The 20,514-nt window shown below is 35.9% G+C and overlaps 2 protein-coding genes across 2 annotated transcripts in view; both read right to left on the bottom strand.

The window, feature by feature from the left end:
• The window catches only part of LOC309510262 (ribonuclease inhibitor-like), a gene marked incomplete at its 5' end in the record, with an annotated part of 331,533 nt that overhangs the window by 140,035 nt on the left and 170,984 nt on the right, over nt 1-20,514 (bottom strand). The window lies entirely within an intron of this gene.
• On the bottom strand, nt 320-3,726 carry LOC309510243 (NLR family CARD domain-containing protein 3-like). Its single transcript, XM_082191263.1, has 3 exons — nt 3,685-3,726; nt 2,265-2,372; nt 320-2,179 (listed from the first exon to the last, which is right to left on the bottom strand). Exons 2-3 carry the CDS (start codon nt 2,309-2,311, stop codon nt 379-381), a joined length of 1,848 nt encoding a protein of 615 aa, XP_082047389.1. The 5' UTR covers nt 2,312-2,372; nt 3,685-3,726; the 3' UTR covers nt 320-378.

Genomic DNA, 20,514 nt, shown 5'->3' with positions numbered 1-20,514 from the left:
GGCCTCCCTTGCAGGTGAATAACCAATAAACAAGCTATATGAATATTAAATTTTTTGTCCGTTGTTGCCAGGAAAACTACTTTATAAATCATTTGTAACATTAAACTTGTTTGTTTTAAATGAATCCTCATGTTGAAGACATTGGGTGTCAGGTGCTTTAACACAAGTTTGAGTCAGCTTGTATTGTTTCCCAATCACATCTCCCCGTCATTATTCACATCAATAAAATAGATTTAAAAAAATCAGAAAAACAATAAAATCAAGTATGCTGCCATATTGCTCCTATTACTGATACAATAAATGTTTGTATGTTTCTTAGATTTATGAGCTTTTTATTTTCTTTTGTTTTAACAGTAAAGTGATAGTTTTCACTGATACTTACTGAACTTTAATCACGGGCAGCAGCTTCTGAAGAACCTTCAGTTTTTCAGCTTTATTGTTTTCTCCAACAAATGTATTAATATCAAACTTCTCCAGACTCTTCTCTGATGTCAACAACACAAAAACTACAGCTGACCACTGAGATGAAGAGAGTCTGGCTTCACTTATTGTTCCAGATTTCAGATACTGTTGTATTTCCTCGACTAGTGACTGGTCGCCCAGTTCATTCAGACAGTGGAACAGATTGATGGATTTCTCTGGAGAGTCAATGGTCCTGATCTTCTCCTTGATGTACTCAACTGTTTTCTCATTGCTGTCAGACTTTATTCTTCTTCTCAGTGTCATTAGTCCCTGAAGGAGAATCTGATGAGACTCCACTGACGACCCCAGAAGGAAGCGCAGGAAAAGGTCCAGATGCCCATTTTTACTCTGTAGAGCCTCATTCACAGCTCTCTCATGGAGATCAGAAAATGAAACATGTTTAAACTTAACTTGAAACCAGTCCTTTAATACAAACAACAAATCTGGTTCAGAGACTGGGTCAAATACATTCCTGTTGTTGTTTGTGAAGCAGAGGTGCACATATAAAGCTGCTAGATGTTCCTGAACACTCAGATGAACAAAGCAGAAGACTTTCGCCTGATACAGGCCTGACTCCTCTCTGAAGATCTGAGTGCACAATCCTGAGTACACTGATGCTTCTGTCACATCAATGTCACACTCTCTCAGGTCTTTCTCATAGAAGATCACATTGCCTTTCACAAGCTGCTGAAAAGCCACTTTTCCCAGTTTGAGGATCATGTCTTTATCTGTCAGGTTCTTCTCATAGTCTTTCTCCTGTTTGATGTTGGACTGAAGGATCAGGAAGTGTGTGTACATTTGAGTGAGAGTCTTGGGAATCTCTCCACTCTCTGCTTCACTCAACATCTTCTCTAGAACAGTGGCTGAGATCCAGCAGAACACTGGGATGTGGCACATGATGTAGAGGCTCCTTGATGACTTCAGGTGTGAGATGATTGTATTGGCCAGACTCTGATCACTGATTCTCTTCCTGAAGTATTCCTCCTTCTGTGGCTCATTGAAGCCTCGTACCTCTGTCACTCGATGGACACACTCAGAGGGGTTGAGATCGGCTGCTGCTGGTCTAGAGGTGATCCAGATCAGAGCAGAGGGAAGCAGATTCCCCACAATGAGGTTCGTCAGCAGTACGTCCACTGAGGCTGATTCACTTACATCACAAAACCTCACATCACTCTGAAAATCCAGAGACAGACGACACTCATCCAGACCATCAAAGATGAACAACACTTTATATTTGTCACTGGATATTTCCATTTCTTTTGTTTCAGGGAAAAACACATGAAGAAGATCTGAAAGACTGAGTGTTTTGTCCTTCATCAAATTGATCTCTCTGAAAGGTAGTGGAAATATGAGCTGGATGTCCTGATTCACTTTGCCTTCAGCCCAGTCTAGGATGAACTTCTGCACAGAGACTGTTTTTCCAATGCCAGCGACTCCCTTTGTCAGCACAGTTGTGATGGGTTTGTTTTGTCCAGGTAAAGGTTTAAAGATGTCATTGCATTTGATGGGTTTGTCCTCTGTTGCTGCTCTCCTGGATTGTGTCTCAATCTGTCTCACCTCATGTTCATTACAGATCTCTCCACTGTCACCCTCTGTGATGTAGAGCTCTGTGTAGATCTCATTCAGGAGTGTTGGGTTTCCCTGCTTTGCTGTTCCCTCATTCAGACGCTTAAACTTCTCCATCAGTTTTGATCTAAATGTGTTCAGGACTTCATGGCTGTAAAATTAAAATAACATAGTATTACATAAGTTAAATATATAGAGTAAAATGTTGTATTTGTTTACCTGTTTGTTTACTTTACCTGACACTAGCATCCCTGCTTTCATTAAAGTCCTGTAGTTGATTCATAGGCTGGTCATTCTTCTTACAGGCGGGTTTTGTTACTGTTGATCTTTGTGGTGGGATTGACCTTAAACATCATGAAGAGAATCAAGAATCAGACATATTGGTGGATTTGTTTTATATTACCTTAATAATTCACTGTCAACCTCCTAAAACAGATAATAAGTAAATGCACTTATTAATAAATCAACTGCTCAAGGCCACAACTGTAATAATACTAAAAACAAAAACTATAAAAAAAAAACGTCAAGACAAACTTTGTGTTAGCTTGAGAAAGCTTTTTATATATTGTAAATATTATATTAAAATAATATATTATTGATTGATTGCTTATAATTTAACATCATGTCAGTTGTCAGAGCTATTTTAATGGTGAGAATAAAAGTAGCAAAATATAAAAAGAGAAATAAACTAAAAACAAAATTTACAAATGTTTTTAAACTAATTCAGCCTCACTTAATAAAAAAAAAATCTATTTATACGAATCAACAGAATAAAAACAGAGTCCTAGAAGAGTTAAAACAATCGCATTCCTTTAAAATCTGCTTTAAAGATAGTGGACTCTGTCATAAGAGGCATAAAGGAGGATCTTCAACTGATAACAAAACCTTGTGCCTATTTGGCAATATGTGCAGATGATTTGGTCCCAGTGATTATCAGAGTAGAAACAATGTTTTCTATCAACAACAGGATTAATTTCATAAAGTTTAAAGGTCATATGATGCGATTTCTTGTTTTCCTTTTTCTTTAGTGTGTTATGTAGCTGTTAGTGCAAGTATAAGATCTGCAGAGTTACAAAGCTCAAAGTGTAAAACCTTAAGAGATATTCTTTATAAAAAGTTATAAAGGCTCAGCCACGCCTTCCTAAAACTCTTCTTTCAAACTCGCCCCAACAAATCTAGGTCAGTGTGTGGGGACAGAGTTTCATAAATAAATGTATACGCAAAGAAAGAAGGCGTAACTTTTGTTCTCGCTGTATTATTGTTGCCGCCAGCGCCGCCATGTCGTGGAGACACTGTGTTTTTCGCTGCGAAAGCCAAACTAAATGAGTTTGGCCTTCCAAAAGAGGACACAATTAGAAAACAATGCTTAAACTTTATTTACAACTGTTCCAGAACAGTACAACTAAAATATTCGACTGTGTGATGCGCAATTTTCAGAGGACTGTTTCCAGACCCTGCGAGAGTACAAGGCAGGCCGTGCACAAAGCTGATTCTAAAAAGTGGGGCAATTCCATATTTGCTTGTACATTCTGGCGCTTCTGACTCACACACAGCCTGTAAGTATGTTTTTTTTATATTTTAAGAATTTGCTACTGACTATTCAAAAATCTCTTTCATTCAAATATTTAAATGTCTTTAAGAAATGTTATAGCCTACCTGAGATCAGTCTGTGTATCGTCATTCTTAAAATCTATTGGATGACCCATAGACCCGTCACTCCTCAAAGACACACAGCTGGGCGCTGGTTCTGATCTCTCCTGCTGAACTGAACTATAACAGAACAGATTTAATTAGTTTTTGATGATAATCATCATATGCAAGATCTTCATACTGTTTGGATGAAAAGCACTTGAGGAGGGTTTAGACATTGTTTTCAAGAAATTCATTTAAAACAGACATCTCTTTTATTATGGGCCTATAAAAGGTTATTTCATTTGGAAATATGTTCAGATGATATGGTCCCATGAATTGTCTGAGTAGAAACAATGTTGTAACTTTTGTTCTCGCTGTATTATTGTTTCCGCCAGCGCCGCCATGCAAAGATGATCGCTCATCTTGGACATCTGCATTTTCCGGATCAGAATCGATCTCGAATTGATAAGGTAGTTCTGACATGATCACATGCCTTTATTGCTTCTGGAGCTGATGTTCCAAATATGGTAAGGGGCGAGACATTTCCGTCACACGCTTGAAGGGGTGGTTGATTATGATTTCACTTTTTTAACTTTAGTTAGTGTGTAATGTTGAAGACGAAGTCCTTAAAAAATGCTAATCAATGAATAGAAGATAACACATAAGCTACCTAAATTCATCAACTAACCATTCAGAAATGTACTGTTGCATTCTACATGTTGTCACTTCTTGAGTCTCTCCATTATTGTCTGACTCTGGTTTGAACATAAACATTGACATTTTCAGTGCATGTCTGTGTGAGGTAAAAGGATATAAAATATCTGTGGGGTATTTTGAGCTAAAACTTCACATACACACACTGGGGACATTAAAGACTTATTTTACATCTTGTGAAAAGAGCATTATACCACCCCTTTAAGGTTATCGGGCCAATCACAATGTACTGGCTAGCTGGCCAATCAGAGCACGCCACGCTTTTCAGAACGATGAGCTTTGTAAAAATCAACGCATTTCAGAAAGGCGGGGCATAGAGAAGCAACAATAATGTACAGTATGTGTAGAATAATGAGTATGTTTGTTTTTTAACCTAAAACCGCATAAACACATTGCATTACACCAAATAATGTTATTTTTAGAACCGTCATATGACCCCTTTAATTGTATTACATTGATACCATCTGTTGGTCATTTTTGGAGGAGTCATTTTGGAGGAGGTTATAATGGGTTTGAGGTCAGAATATAGAATAGGGTATTTTTTTGAGCTCTGAATATACATGTAAGGCCACAGCAGCACTGCTGCACATTACCTGCAATTCCACAACGCCCAGGTACCAACAAAAAGGACTACATTTAAAATGACCACTAAAGTTGGGTGTTTCAAATAATATAAGCATCTCTTTCAATAAAATGCTATTTATCTGATTCCAAGCCATGAAATTGGAACACTCATAGATATGTCTCTCTTGCATCAGGTGAAGACAATGTCTATTATGAATATCATAAATACAAAATACAAAACACTGTCTTTAAGAAATGTTGTAGCCTACCTGAGATCAGCCTGTGTATTGTCATTCTTAAAATCTATTAGATGACCCATAGACCCGTCACTCCTCAAAGACACACAGCTGGGCGCTGGTTCTGATCTCTCCTGCTGAACTGAACTATAACAGAACAGATTTAATGAGTTTTTGATGATAATCATCATATGCAAGATCTTCATACTGTTTGGATGAAAAGCACTTGAGGAGGGTTTAGACATTGTTTTCAAGAAATTCATTTAAAACAGACATCTCTTTTATTATGGGTCTATAAAGGGTTATTTAATATATTTATTTAATGTATTAATTTAAAGTACCTGCTAACTGGAGAAAAATCTTCAACTCTGGATGTTTGTGTGTCATCCATGATGAAGCTGAACAGTTGAAACAGTCTGATCTCCACTGACACTGGATGTAAATGACGAACAAACACTAAACTAAAGTAATTAAACTTAATTAAACATCTTTATCAATGATCTGATCATGAGAGTTGGAGGTAAATAGATAATGACATCGATGCGTTCACTCAAAAAAGTAATTTGAAAAATCATCACATAGCCTAACTTACAGCACGATACACAAAAGAAACCCTGTTCCTTTACTACAGGATGAAAAATGTCAAACACGTCCTTTCAGAAAAAAAGTATTAATGTGGACGTCACCTGTAAAGGGCCTCAAGACATAAAAAGTCCCCTTGATCCATATTTAGTCTAGATATCCAACCGATTCACAAACTCCTCCATCTTTTCCATCAAGTAGCTAGTACACACATTCCTGTCTACGGTTTTATAAAAGTTTCTGTGAAATACTTACTACTATTTTGTATCGGAACTTAGGAATCGGCTGTCTGATTACATGGCGAAACATCAGCTTCCCTTTCAAGGGAACTCGAGCTGCGTCGAGACGCGGTGGGAACGCCCTGCGTGATTGCGTCGTGAAGCACGTGTATAACCAGTCCAATGGAAAGACGAGACGTAATAGGCAGGTGAGATGGTGCTCGATGCAGAGCCAAATGGGAGGAGCTAGAGCTCGAGCTCCCCCTTTTCTGGAGCTCCAGCTCCACCTTGCTAAATTTAGTGAGCGGGGATTCGCTGCAGCGTCAAATGGGAGGAGCTAGAGTTCTAGCTCACCCTTGCTGGATCTAGTGCGAGTTCAACCGTGATGGAGGAAGGACAAGTTTGTTTTGATGCGCAAGATGCTGGCATACATCATATTGTATTTTTCTCTAATATTTGTCGTGATTGATTAAATATTTATCGTTTCTGTGACAAACGCGTAAAAACACCTAATAAGAACATTGCTCACACTGTGTGTGTGTGTGTTTCTAAAAACGGTTGAAACGTATCTAAGTAGCCTATTATTTTATCTTTATAACGTTTTCGTTGTTTTCCTCACTTTTAAAGCTGCTTTGGACAAAAGCGTCTGCTATGATTATGTAAATTACTAGACTTAAAAGGCAATGTGAAAGCTTAGATAGTGCACCCCTATTTATTTTTTGTCCACCGCATTTACGTGTGTGTTATTTGTGAATTAATCTAAATCATCTGATTAATTTATGAAATAAAAAATAATAAGACTAGGTACCTAATCTGCCCTTTTTGTAGAAGTAAAAGCATACTCCAACAGGCCAGTTGTAATTATTATTATTTTTAATTATATGTAGTTATTTTTAAATTAATTAAACTAAAGAAATAAGAAATAAAAATTTCTCAAATAAAAATGTATATTTACTGTACCAAACACCACTTTCAATACACAATAGTCACCATACTTTATTAAACAACACTTTATTGGAGGACAAAGCATAAAGTTGATAAAGTAGCATAAAGAAAAATGAGATTCAAGATAAATAAAAATGTGTCTTCAAAAATACGTTACCATCATATGAATCCATTCACAGCTGCTGAAGCCACAAAACGAGTGCCAGAGAATCATATTCAGTCACCTACAGAAAACAGATTTGATATTGTGTTGGAAAATAATGATTCATTATCACAGCTAAACTGGTTTCTTGCTCTTCCCTGTACGTCTCTATCATGTTCGTGTTCTTCTACCTCGTCTAAACAGTTTGTTCAGTTGAAGAACAGAAGATGTGATCACTGATGTGGTGTAGCTTTTTCTCAACCAGAGGAAGAAGTCTCAACATCCCATTGTCAGGCGTTCTCCAGTGCTGGTCTGAAAGTAAAACAAAAAACACAAACCATTCAAATGAAGTTGTTTAATGGACAGTCGGGTCAGCTTATGTTCTGCGTTATTTAAAGCAGTGATGGTTTACTCTGGCCCTCAGCGTCCACTGTCCTGCAGATTTAGCTCCAACCTCAAACCCTCCTGCCTATTGTCTAGAAGTAAACCTGAAGACTTTGGTTCAAATTTTCAGATGTGCTCGATTAGGGTTGGAGGTTAACTCTTAATTAACCTCAAAAAGTAGAATGCAAAGGGCCAGAGTTGCCTGTTCCTTACATAAATTTACAAAGCAGCAGTCAGTACATTATATAATATACACATTGAAGTATTATATATATATATATATATATATATATATATATATATATATATATATATATATATATATATAATATTGCAGCACATAATATAAGCGAAGTACTGAACAAAAACAGTTATATCAACAGCAACCTATTTTAAAAGATTTTTAAGAAAGGCATGGTCTCTTTTGAGCCTTTGCCAGTGATGCTTGATTTCTTTCCAGACAACATACTCTTCTGTGAATTGTTTCAAGAGCTTCACTTGGTCAAAAAACAAGTGATAACCAGTACAATGTAAAATTGTCAACATCACAGTAAATTGACCGGTGTTGATTTTCCAGTGTTACAATAAAGTGTTAAAATAAAGTGTTGAATCAACACTAAACAGATTGGGTTTAACACCAGAAGTGTCCGTTTTAAATAAGAGTTGGTGTCATTTTGTGTTGTTGCAAACATAACTCTCTTTTAGAGTTAACCAAGCCACACCTCCGTTTACGTGCAACCGTCGTTTTGACTGAACCAGAGTCTAGACCACATGCGAACGCCATTTTACTTGTGGAAGAGTCAAGCGTGGGGTAAGTCTAATACTTTAACTTGATAGTAATACAGATAAATCAGACTGTAAATTGATTTCAATGTATACAGTTTATTAGTTTAATCTATTATTCGATCACAAATCACTGTAATAATGAATAATTAACATTAGACAGCCAACGAGCTCTGACGTCTGATTTTTGTATTTTGATTTTTGCCAATGTCATGCCACTTTATAAATGATGTAAAGGTAGTAAAGCCTCGATTAAGCTTAGTTTTGTCTATCATCACGTCTCGCGCACTGTAATTGTTTTTATGCACGTTCACAGGCATTTTCTTTCTGAGCACACTCGACAAAGCCTAAAGTTTTGCGCGCGCGAAGCACAGGCCATTTTACAAGGTGAACTGTTGAATTTCTAGAGTGTTCTACCAGTAACGTTAAATTGGCCTATCAGGAAGATCACTGGACTAAAACTAATTGTTATGATTTTAATTTGAATATTCTTTCGTTGACCGTGGTTCTGTGATAGTCGTGGTTCTGAACTGTGGTAACGTTAAGTTTATCATGTTGTGAAATGATTGATCTGCGTGGTATTATTTTCTGCCAAATATGGGTGTCGAACGCAATTAATTTAAAATTTTGTAGTGAATTAAAGCTCTCAGTTGCCTTTTAAGGAACGAAATCCAGTAATATTTGTTAGTGTTCACTCTAACACTGTGTGGAACACTCGTCGTGAAATATAGGTAACGTTAGAAATAAGGCACAGCTCTTCACTCATCTCCCTAGGGCTGAAAAATGTAGTCGACATTATCGATAAACGTCAAAACAGATATTGTCGACAGATATTTTCAACTAATAACGCCTGCAATAACGCGGTTTAACCATTGGGACGCTGTAGTGCAAGGCTGTATTGCAGCTGATGCAATAGAAGATGGCGGTTGAAGCTTTTAATGGTGCTGCTTTATTTAATATAGATTTGTGAGGCCAAGATGGCGGCGGTGTAGGTGGTAGTGTTTCTTTGCTCTTCAGGGAAATAAAGGTGAAGTGGTGATATAACCTATTAATCGGACTGGTGATAACGTGAAAAAAATACGTGAAAACGTTATATGATTCTGATTTGACATCTTTATGCATGCGAAAGAGGCAAGAAGAAAGTTAAATAAGTTTGGCTTGACACCATGTCTTCCGACGCATCTGGCTCAACTGATCAATTTGAGAATTCAGCATCAGCCTCGAGTAGTGCTGGATTTAAACTTAAGAAAGATACCGAATCACAGTGGTTTGACACATGTCCAAATTTCGACAATGAGGTTGTCACATCCCTCTCGGATACTCCTCAGAGGCCAGCTGCTAAAAAAACTAAACGCGCAGAATCTAACGTTAGTGGAAACGGGAATGAGAATGTCTTGGCGGCTATTCGTGAGCTTGATTCTAAATTAGACAAAACGTTCCAGAAGATTTCGGCGATTGAAACTACCACCGAGGCAACTTCCAAACAAGTCAAAAGTCTAACAGCGACGGTACAACAGCTTATTTTGGATGTTGGCGTGCATAAAGAGGCTCTCGATCATATGGAATCTGAGGTCCACGCTCTGAGAAAGGAAAACAAATCACTGAAAGCAAGTGTACAGGAGTGTAGACGTTACAGTTGGCGATGGTTTCTAAAGTTGCACGGCGTTGCGGAAAAAGACAACGAGGATGTCCGAAGTGTGGTCCTCAACATCTTAGGGAAGATTGCTCCTGGAGTCGGAGACGGGCTACAGGACAGTGTCGATGTCGTTCATCGTCTGGGTCCGAAGCGGACGGATGGAAAGACCAGATCGATCATAATTCTCTTCTCACAGCGCCGCATTCGTGACATCATTTGGAGTGCTGCTAAAGGTTGCAAGTTTCTAACTGACAATAAACTGCGTCTCTCGGAGCCGCTGTCTCCTGAAGATAGAGCAGCGCGGGATAAGCTGTGGCCTCTTGTGAAGAAGGCAAGGGAGGAGGGCAAGAAGGCAACCTTTCGCAACTCATTTGCTTTGATTGATGGGAAACAAATCTTCTATGCTGATGTCGTGTAAGCCAAGCTGCTGCTTGCACTGGTTACTTTTCTCATGCAAAAATCGAAAAGATGAAACTTGACGACTAACAATATAAACTGTGCAAAAACTTTTAAGTTGTGCACAAATAGGAACTATTTTTGTTCTTCTTTAATTATTGTTACCTTTACTATTAATCTCCTTATTTGTTTATCACCTCGATAACATGTGCTTTGGTTATTATCCACCTCTCCCTTTACATTCTGGTAGCTAGTCTAAAGAAAGTAACTTTTTTGTTGTTTTTTCTCATTTTGTTTAGGGGTTCTTGTTATGGAGTATTCGTTTAACTCCTTGTCGGTTGTAACTTTAAATGTTAGAGGTTTGCGGGACAATCTGAAAAGAAAAGCAATTTTTTTGTTTTGTAAAAGAAGTGCAGCTGATCTTATCTTTCTTCAAGAAATTCATTCAGGGGAAACAGATGTTAAATTTTGGAGAACGCAATGGGGAAGCTCAATTTTCTTTAGCCATGGCAGCAGCCACTCGGCTGGGACTGCTATAATGTTACATAGATTTAAAGGGACTGTATTAGAAACTGTATGTTCTGATGAAGGCAGATGGGTTTGTGCTGTAATTAAACAAGATAACGCCACCTTTATAGCTTGTTGTGTATATGGACACAACTCTCGTGCATCCAATAGAGTAATGTTCTCTCATCTAGTGGACAAGCTTAAAAAGTTACACAAAAAATATAATAATGTTTATTTTATTTTGGGGGGAGATTTTAATGAATGTATGGACGATCACCTGGATAGATACACCCCTAGACTTGATAGCAGGATGAATAATGATCTAATTTTTTCCCTGTGCTCCGAACTCTCTCTTACTGATGCATGGCGGTTCTTTAATCCTTCTACAAAAGATTTTACCTGGTCCAATAGAAGTTTATCTCTTAGATCTAGGATTGACTTTTTTCTAATTTCATCTTCTATCCTTAAATATGTAAAAGATGTTTCTCATGTCACTGCCCCCTTATCAGATCATAAATTAGTTGCAATAAAATTGAGTGACATCAATGATAACCCGAGAATGAGGGGCTATTGGAAACTTAATAATACCTTGTTACAAGACAAACAATTTAATAATAGTATCATCAATCTTACCAAAGAATTATTTACCGGATCAACCAGAGATTATAAAAAAAACTGGGAGTTCTTTAAATATAAAGCTAGATATATTGCAGTTAAAAGAAGTAAGGAACTTAAAAATATTAAACATAAAACCGATTCAGAGTTGGTTAATAGACTTAATGTTTTACTAGCTAAAGATAAGATTACAGAAGAAGAAGATATGGAAATAAAAAAAATTAAATCTGGAATTCGACAGAGCTTATTTAGAGATGGCCAAAGGTGCATATATTAGATCTCGAGCGAAATGGCTTGAGGAGGGGGAGAAGAATTCTAACTATTTTTTTGCCCTGGAAAAAAGAAACGGTCAGAGGAAAGCTCTTTCAGCGCTTAACATCGATGGAGTTACCTCTAAAGACCCTAAAGAAATATCAGAATTTGTTAGCAAATTTTACAGCAATCTTTATACATCTGAATTTAACTATGACAGCTGTGAGAAATTTATTAATACAATTAAACACCGTATACCAATTATTGATCGTGAGTTTAGTCGAATTTGTGACGCTGATTTGTCAATAGAGGAAATTAATCAAGCTCTGCACTCAATGAAAATAGGTAAATCCCCTGGTATTGACGGGCTTTCAGTAGAATTCTATCTTCACTTTTGGGAGTTTATTAAATTGCCTTTATTTCATATGTATAAGGAATGCATCAGTCAGGGAGAGATGACCTCTACAATGAAACAGGGAGTTATGTGTGCACGCATGCGCGGAGTTGAGTAGACGGTGAGGACACTGAGCTCTGACAATTAGTCTAAATATCGTGCAGTGTGGTGCTTAACTTACGGCAAGAGTGACCAAAATATAAGTTTGCCACCAATAAAGACTCTATGCTGTGTTATGTCTCCTAAGAAGTCTAAAGTACAGCCGAAACAAGGTGAAGAAGCGTCTCAGCAAGTGGGAGCAAGTAACATGGCGGGTGAGGAGTGTAACGTGCTGGAGCTTCCAGCCCTCATACGTAATATAATGCGAGAGGAGTTGAACGTGGTGGTGGATAAACTAAATAACCTCGCGAAAGACATATCTTTCTGCACACAAAGGCTTGGTGAAGTTGATGTGACAATGTCGAACTTTGATTCACGTGTGACAAAGCTGGAGACTGTGTGATGGACTTATTAAGGCCAACGAGGAGTTGAAAGGTAAAGCCGAGCGACTTGGAAATGTACAGTCGCAAATACAATGTGCGTGTATTTGGCCTGACGAATGAGATCGAAAAAGGGAATCCGACCACATGTCTGCTTTGTTTGAGGATTTATTTCAAGATAAACTACGGGGGGAGCCACAGGTGGAGATGGCCCGCAGGGTTGGACCGGTTGGGAAAGGTGCAGCTCGAGTGATGATTGTACGTCTTCACAAACTCACAACGAGAGAAGAGATCATAAAAATCGCCAAGAAAGAGGGAGTGCTACAAGTACGAGGGATGAAGTTAAGGATTTTTCCAGATCTCACTACAGAAATGGCAAAAAAACGTACAGGATTTCATGAAATAAGGAGTAAATTGAAGGACGCAGGGGTGAGACATGGCATAATTCATCCAGCGACGCTGATAATAACATTTAAAGGAGAGACTAAGAAGTTCACAGAACGCAGTGCAGCAGAAGTGTATGTAAAGACCATAATCGATACTGGATTGAATGTTAGGGATTAGATCGGATAAACTATAAGGTCATATGATAACAGATAAAATGGACTATAAGTTAAACACTGAATTTAAGAGTGATTTTTCTGTTAAGCTAATTATGATGTGGGCAAGGTAAATAGAAAATGAATTTCAAATTTTGGTTAAGCTTGATTTTAAAAGTTTTTGTTCTTGAATTTAAGACCACATTGCTAAGATTTAGTTTAGGAAAATGAATAATTTGTCATGAGCAAGCGTTGCTCTACTGATGTATTTTGTTTATTTCATTACAATGCAGAAGATATTTGTGTGTGTGTGTGTGTGTGTGTATGTGTGTGATGTGTGAGTGGTTGGATGTTATATTTGCATTAATGAGAGCTCAATGTAATACTACAGGCATGAGTATTGATGGACAAACATGTGTTAGATGGTTGAAAAATATTTTTTGGTACAAAAAGGGATGTTTGAAATAGCTCATTTGAATATCTGTAGTTTAAGGAATAAAATAAATGATATCTCAGAAATATTACAGAATTATAATTTCGACATATTAGCCATTTCAGAAACACATTTAGACTCAACTATTAATAGTACTGTATTGAATATAGATGGCTATAATTTATATAGGCAGGACAGAAATTTGTATGGAGGAGGAGTAGCTTGTTATGTTAAAAATAATATTCCAGTCAAAGTTAGAGGAGATCTTAATATACCAGGAGTTGAAGTAATATGGGTACAGCTACAATTACCTTATGTAAAGCCTATTCTTATCGGATGCTGTTATAGACCACCAAATGCTACTGTAATGTATTTGGATCAAATATGTGAATTGTTGGATAAAGCATGTGAAATGGGAGATGAAATCTATTTCTTAGGAGATTTTAATATAGATTGGAAGTCTATGAATTGTACATCAAAGGGTAAATTACTTTCTTTAGCTAATACTTGTAATCTGTCTCAAATAGTTAAGGATTATACACGAGTAAATTTGAAAGCCGATGGCACATATTCAGCAACTCTTATTGATTTAATTTTTACAAATGTAAAAGATTTATGTTCGGAGGCAGTCTCTATTCCGGTCGGTTGTAGTGACCATAATTTAATAGCTGTGAAAAGAATTACAAAAGTATCTAAATCCGGTCAAAATTTTATTCATAAAAGGACATATAAAAAGTTTAAAGAGAATGATTTCGTAGAAGAAATGAGGAGTGTAGATTGGTTGGAGGTTACACAGCAGCAGAATCCTACTAGAGCTGTGGCCATTTTTGATAACTTGATAACCAGAGTAATAGACAAACACGCTCCCTTTAAGGAAACAAACTGTAAGAAATGTTTCAACTCCATGGCTGGATCAAGAGCTCAAAGAATATATGAGGCACAGGAATCAAGCTAAAGCAGAAGCTATTAAACAGAATGACGTGGTTCAGTGGAATTAGTATCGTAAATTTAGAAATCAGGTGACTAAAATGAACAAACGTAAAAAACAAATATATTATCAAAATAAATTAAGAGATGCTGGAATGGACAGTGCAAAGGTATGGAAAACACTTAATGAATTACTGGGAAGGAAAACAAAATGTAATACAACATCATTAGAGGCTGATGGGATTTGTCTTACTAGACCAAAATAGATTGCTAATTATTTGAGCCATTTTTTTAAGCATAAAATACAAAAAATTAGACAAGCCATGGATTTGGGACAAGATGAAAATATCTCATATGATCTAATATCAAATAGGATAATGAAAACAAAAGATTGCACATTTAAATTTAACACTGTAACAGAGGACAATGTGAAGAAAATATTACAAGCAAGTAAAGATAAACCCTGTGGAATAGATCACTTAGATGTTAAATTGTTGAAGATGGTGGTAGATGTCATTGCTTTGCCCATTTCTCATATTATTAATCTGAGTTTAACAGCAGGTGTTTTTCCCTCACAATGGAAAAAAGCTAAAATTTTACCTTTAATAAAAAATAATAAAGAACAGTTTTCAGGTCAGAATAGCAGACCAATAAGTTTATTACCGGCAGTAAGCAAAGTGATGGAAAAAGTTGTGTATGATCAAATACAAGAGTATTTGGAAGTAAATGGGTTAAACACAATGTATCAGCATGCTTATAAAATGGGTCATTCCACAACAACAGCACTCACTCAGTTAACTGACTATTGGCTACAGGAAATTGATAATAAGAATTTAGTGGGCACAGTATTTTTAGATCTAAGCGCAGCCTTTGATGTTCTAGACCATAATATTTTATTAAAAAAGTTAGTTTGTTATGGATTTGAACCAACTGCTGTTAGATGGATTGAAAGCGATCTTAGAAAACGTGAGTACACAGTTTACTTTAACGGTAGCTACTCTGAGGTGGAAGAAATGAGTTGTGGGGTGCCCCAAGGCAGTTGTTTAGGACCCCTTTTATTTTCTGTTTTCACAAATGATTTTCCACTTGTAATTAAACATGCAACCATGGCAATGTATGCAGATGACACAACATTGTGTCAATCAGCAAGAGATATAGATCAACTGAATATTATGTTAAATATGGAGTTAGACTTGGTTATACAATGGATTACTGACAATAAATTACTTATTAACAAAATGTATGATACTTGGGTCAAAATATTTTCTTAAGCCATCATTAACATTGCACTTAGATATAGGAGGAAATGTGATTCAGCAAGTAGAAGAAATTCATCTATTGGGTGTAATTGTGGATAGCTCACTGTCTTGGAATAGCCAAATAAATAAAATATTGCAAAGAATGGGTCGTAGTATGGGAATGATTAGATACTGTAAGAAATTTATTCCCAAATGGCTGACTAAACGATTAGCCCAATCTTTAGTATTAGCTCATTTAGACTACGCGTCAGTTGTTTGGTCAAATACCAATGAAAATAATTTATACAAATTGCAAGTCGCACAGAATAAAGTGGCACGTATCGTTTTGGGTTGTCCATATACAACTAATATAATCACAATGCATAATAATTTGGCATGGTTAACTGTAAAATATAGATTAAAATATTTTCTTTTATCATTTATTTATAATATCATTGAAACAAAAATTCCTGAAATAATTTACAGAAAATTGAAATTTTTTGCTGATCAACATAATTACTGCACAAGACAAACCACTGGAATGCAATTTGTTTTGCCTCAAGTAAGAACTAATCAGTTTCAGAGAGCAGTTTTTTATCGGGCCATGGTTGCATGGAATGGATTACCAGGATTTTTGTTGTTGGAAAATAATAGAAATTGTTTTAAAAAGAAATTAAAATTGTTTCTGTTCACACAAGAGTCATGATGTTGGAAGAGTATGGTAATATGAAAAGATGTTTTATAGTTTGTATTGGAGAGCTATTTATGGATTATATGTTCAAATGTATAGCATTTTTTTTTGTTTTTTTTTTGTTTATTTATTTAATTGCATTGGGCTATTGTGGATGGGTGTGTGTGGGTGTGAGTGTGAGTGTGAGTGTGAATAATGTACAAAATGATGAATTATGTAAATGTGTGATGTAATGAAGAGGAGACCCCAGGAAGAATAGCAACTGATATTTCAGGCGCTAATGGGGATCTTAATAAATTAAATTAAATGAAATGAAATCCCTTATACCCAAGTCAAGCAAGGACCCTTTATTAATTGACAATTGGCGGCCTATTACTCTTTTAACATTAGATTATAAAATGTTAGCCTCCGTTTATGCTAAAAGATTACGTACTGGTCTAAATAACATTATTTCAGAATCTCAGTCGGGCTTCATGAAAGGCCGTCACATATCTAATAATATAAGGTTAGTATTAGATATGCTAGATTACTCTAATTTAATTCACTCAGACGGTCTCATACTTTTTCTTGATTTTCAAAAAGCTTTTGATTCCTTAGAACACAAATTTCTTTTTCGCACTCTAGAGTTATTTGGATTCGGTAAATCATTTATTGATACTGTAACCATGTTTTATAGAGATATTAACAGCTCAGTGATCGTTAACTTTGATACATCCAAAAGGTTTGACATCCATCGTGGAGTCAGACAGGGCTGTCCAATCTCCCCGTTTTTATTTCTTTTAGCCACTGAACTACTTTGTCTAAGGATTAACCAAAATGAAAGTTTGACAGGAATCTCTATATTTGATCGGGAGTTTAAAATTGCACAGTTAGCGGACGACACCACACTATTCTTGGAGGATAAAAAACAGTTACCTAATGCTCTGGAATTGGTGGAACAATTTTCTTGTGCTTCGGGTCTAAAACTTAATATTTCGAAATTATCTCAATTCATGATATAGATGAGACATCATTGGAGGGGATCCCTGTTAAAAACTGTGTAAAATATCTAGGTATCCATATCACTAAAAATCCAGTTACCAGACATCTTTTAAACTTTTCTGATAAAATGACAAAAACTAAAAACGTCTTTAACATCTGGCTTCAGAGAGATCTTTCATTATACGGTAGAGTCCTTTTCTCTAAGGTGGAAGGGCTCTCTCGCTTTGTATACCCTGCTCTTTCTTTGTTTATCAATGATAAAGCTATAAGGGAAATTAACTAAATATTTTTGGATTTTATTTGGAAAAATAGGCCTCACAAATTGAAAAAAGAAGTACTCTCTAATTCCAGAGGTGAAGGTGGCCTTGACTTTTTAGATTTTGCTGATACTATAAACACCTTTAAAGTAAACTGGCTGAAAAGATGCCTTGTGAATCCAGTGTCGTTATGGTTTTTCATTCCTAATAATATCTTCAACAAACTCGGTGGCCTGTCTTTCCTATTAAAGTGTAACTTTTTACCTAGCAAGTTACCCATCTCATTATCTAACTTTCATCAGCAATGCCTTCTCTCGTGGAAATTGTGTTTTGTCCATTGCTTTTCCCCCCACAAAGTTCTCCTTTGGAATAACGCGGATATAACCGTTAGAAATAAATCTCTCTTTTTCCCTAGATGGTTTAACAATAATTTTAATTGCATTCTATCTGTCTTTGATGATTCTGGTCATATTCTAACTAACAAGCAATTTTTGAAATCACCATAACTTTCCAGTTCCACCAAAGGAATATAATACCTTGATAAAAGCTATCCCAGCAGGCTTAATTCAGCTAATTAAAAATCACCTTAACTTCAGTAAAGGTAATAGTGTTTATCCGGCTTTACGCTTGGGCGAGATAGATTTTTTAGATCGAAAATGCAACAACAGACATATTCGCTCAATTTTTCAAATGAAGAGAAAAGTTACTCCAAGGGGTAAATTCTATTGGGGATCCCTTGTAACAAATGTAATTTGGAGAAAGGCCTGGCTTTTGCCTAGTCAATTTTGTGTATCCAACAAAGTTAAGGAAATTCATTATAAAATCCTTCATAAAATCTATCCTGTTAACTCTTCCATTTCTAAATATTCTGATATTGATGAGACTTGCTTTTTTTGTGGTTTTGTTGAGGAAACTGTCCCCCATTTATTTTGTGAGTGTAATGTAACCAATCGATTTTGGGCTAATTTAAGTGCTTTTGTTTTTGGCCCTACAAATGTGACCCACACCTTCATTCTTAAAGAGATTATCTTTTATTATGAAAACCCAAAGCGGATGTCCCTTGAACATGTTGTTAACTTCCTTATCTTATATGCAAAATTCTTCATCCACAAGCAAAAATGGCTTAAGTCTCCTTTGAGCTTCCCTCTTTTTCTTGCTGACCTTAATTATTTTATTTCTTCCCTTAGACTTATAAATAACAAAAAAAGTGCAACATTTTTGATGCATTATGATGATTTATTAAAAGATATGACTTAACCTTGTTGTTATGCTTTTCTTTTCTTTTTTTGTATGTATAATTACATAATGTGCTTCATGCAAATCCAGGATATGTATTTTTTTTTTCTCCTCGTTTCATTGTTTGTTCATTGTAAGAGATACAACCTTGCTTCACTTCCCTGAGCTTGTAATTATGTGCAAGTTCTGCAATAAAAAAGAAAAAAAAGAGTCGACGGACAGAAAAAAAAAAGAAAAAAAAGAAAAAATAAATATAGATTTGTTCACATGCAGCTGATTTATTTTTGTTTATTTGTACATTTTACTCATATTTAATGGAGCAAAGTCAGACGTGGACAGTAGTCAATCGATATATTGATCTCGTAATGTGTATGCGTAAGACGTCGGTTTCACAAATTTGCGTTTACATGGAGAAAATGAAAATGGCATCTTTGATGTTTTGATATTTTGAAATGTAATTTATTTTATCACTTAAAAAAAGAAAATGGTTTCATATTGAATCAAATTTTATTTATAGCAAGTTAGCAACCCAGTAAGATGTTTATTCCTCTCCCACAGGAGTTCAGAGGTAAAATCACTATGATAGTCAAAGCACAATTTAGACATCAGAAGAAGTTCATAAAAATCCCAGAGGCTTGCTTTGATATATTTATAGCAGAATGTAAGTAATGAAGTCGTTATTAATAATTAGGTGTATATATTCATTACCGGTCAAAAGTTTTAGATCGGTACGATTTTTTATGTTTTTAAAAGAAGTCTCTTCTGCTCACCAAGGCTGCATTTATTTGATAAAAAAATAAATAAAAAACATTAATATTGTGAAATTATATGACAATGTAAAATTATTGTTTTCTATGTAATATATAGTAAAGTGTAATTCATTCCTGTGATCAAAGCTGAATTTTCAGCATCATTACTCCAGTCTTCAGTGTCTGATCCTTCAGAAATCATTCTAATATGATGATTTGATGCTCAAACATTCATTACCTATTATTTTCAATGTTGAAAACAGTTGTGTACAATTTTTTTCTCAGAATTATTTGATGAATAGAAAGTTCAAAAGAACAGTATTTATTTAAAATAGAATATTTTCTAATATTATAAATGTCTTTACTGTAACGTTTGAACCAGTGCTTGAAGTGGGGGGGGGAAAGGTGCCGGTACTCTCTTGCATTGGCAAGTAATCATGACATTTGAGATTTCTACAGTGAAAAACAAAACTTGGAGATATTGCTGGTACAACAACAATTTATTGATATTTATTAACAACATAAATGTATTTAAACAAGTCGTGTATGTGTGTGTGTGTGTGCGTGCGTGCGTGCGTGCGTGCGTGTGTGTGTGTATAAAAACGGAACTCCAAGTCTGCAAGTCCAAAAATACATTTATGGTGAGATTACTACATTTTATTTAATTAAATGCATTTATAGTGAGATTATTATATTTTCATGTCATATTCTGTGTTAATTTTGACCACGAACCATGCGCTGTCACTTTAAGCGCGTGCAGCACAGCAGAAATAGACTCGGTGCAGAAACAATCGTTGCACTGCTGTATACGCACCGCTCCTGGAACGCATTGCCGGACCGCATCCGCATGCAGTGTGAAAGCTCTAACCTGTTAATATGGGTGCGGGAAAAAAATACGCACTGCAAACGGAGTATATGTGAAATGGGCGTGACACTGACGCTTTTTCTGTCAGTGG

Source organism: Leuciscus leuciscus (assembly GCF_965113295.1).
Source record: "Leuciscus leuciscus genome assembly, contig: SUPER_11_unloc_6, whole genome shotgun sequence".
In the NCBI taxonomy this organism is placed as follows: Eukaryota; Metazoa; Chordata; class Actinopteri; order Cypriniformes; family Leuciscidae; genus Leuciscus; species Leuciscus leuciscus.
The sequence above is the reverse complement of the archived record's forward strand: the minus strand, read 5'-3'. Positions and strand labels throughout refer to the sequence as shown.

Bases quoted from the DNA above. Each gene is read 5' to 3' on its own strand.
- LOC309510243 (XM_082191263.1), bottom strand. From the start codon at position 2,311: ATGAATCAACTACAGGACTTTAATGAAAGCAGGGATGCTAGTGTCAG. The intron at 2,180-2,264 runs GTAAAGTAAACA...TTAATTTTACAG, and splicing joins AGCAGGGATGCTAGTGTCAG to CCATGAAGTCCTGAACACAT.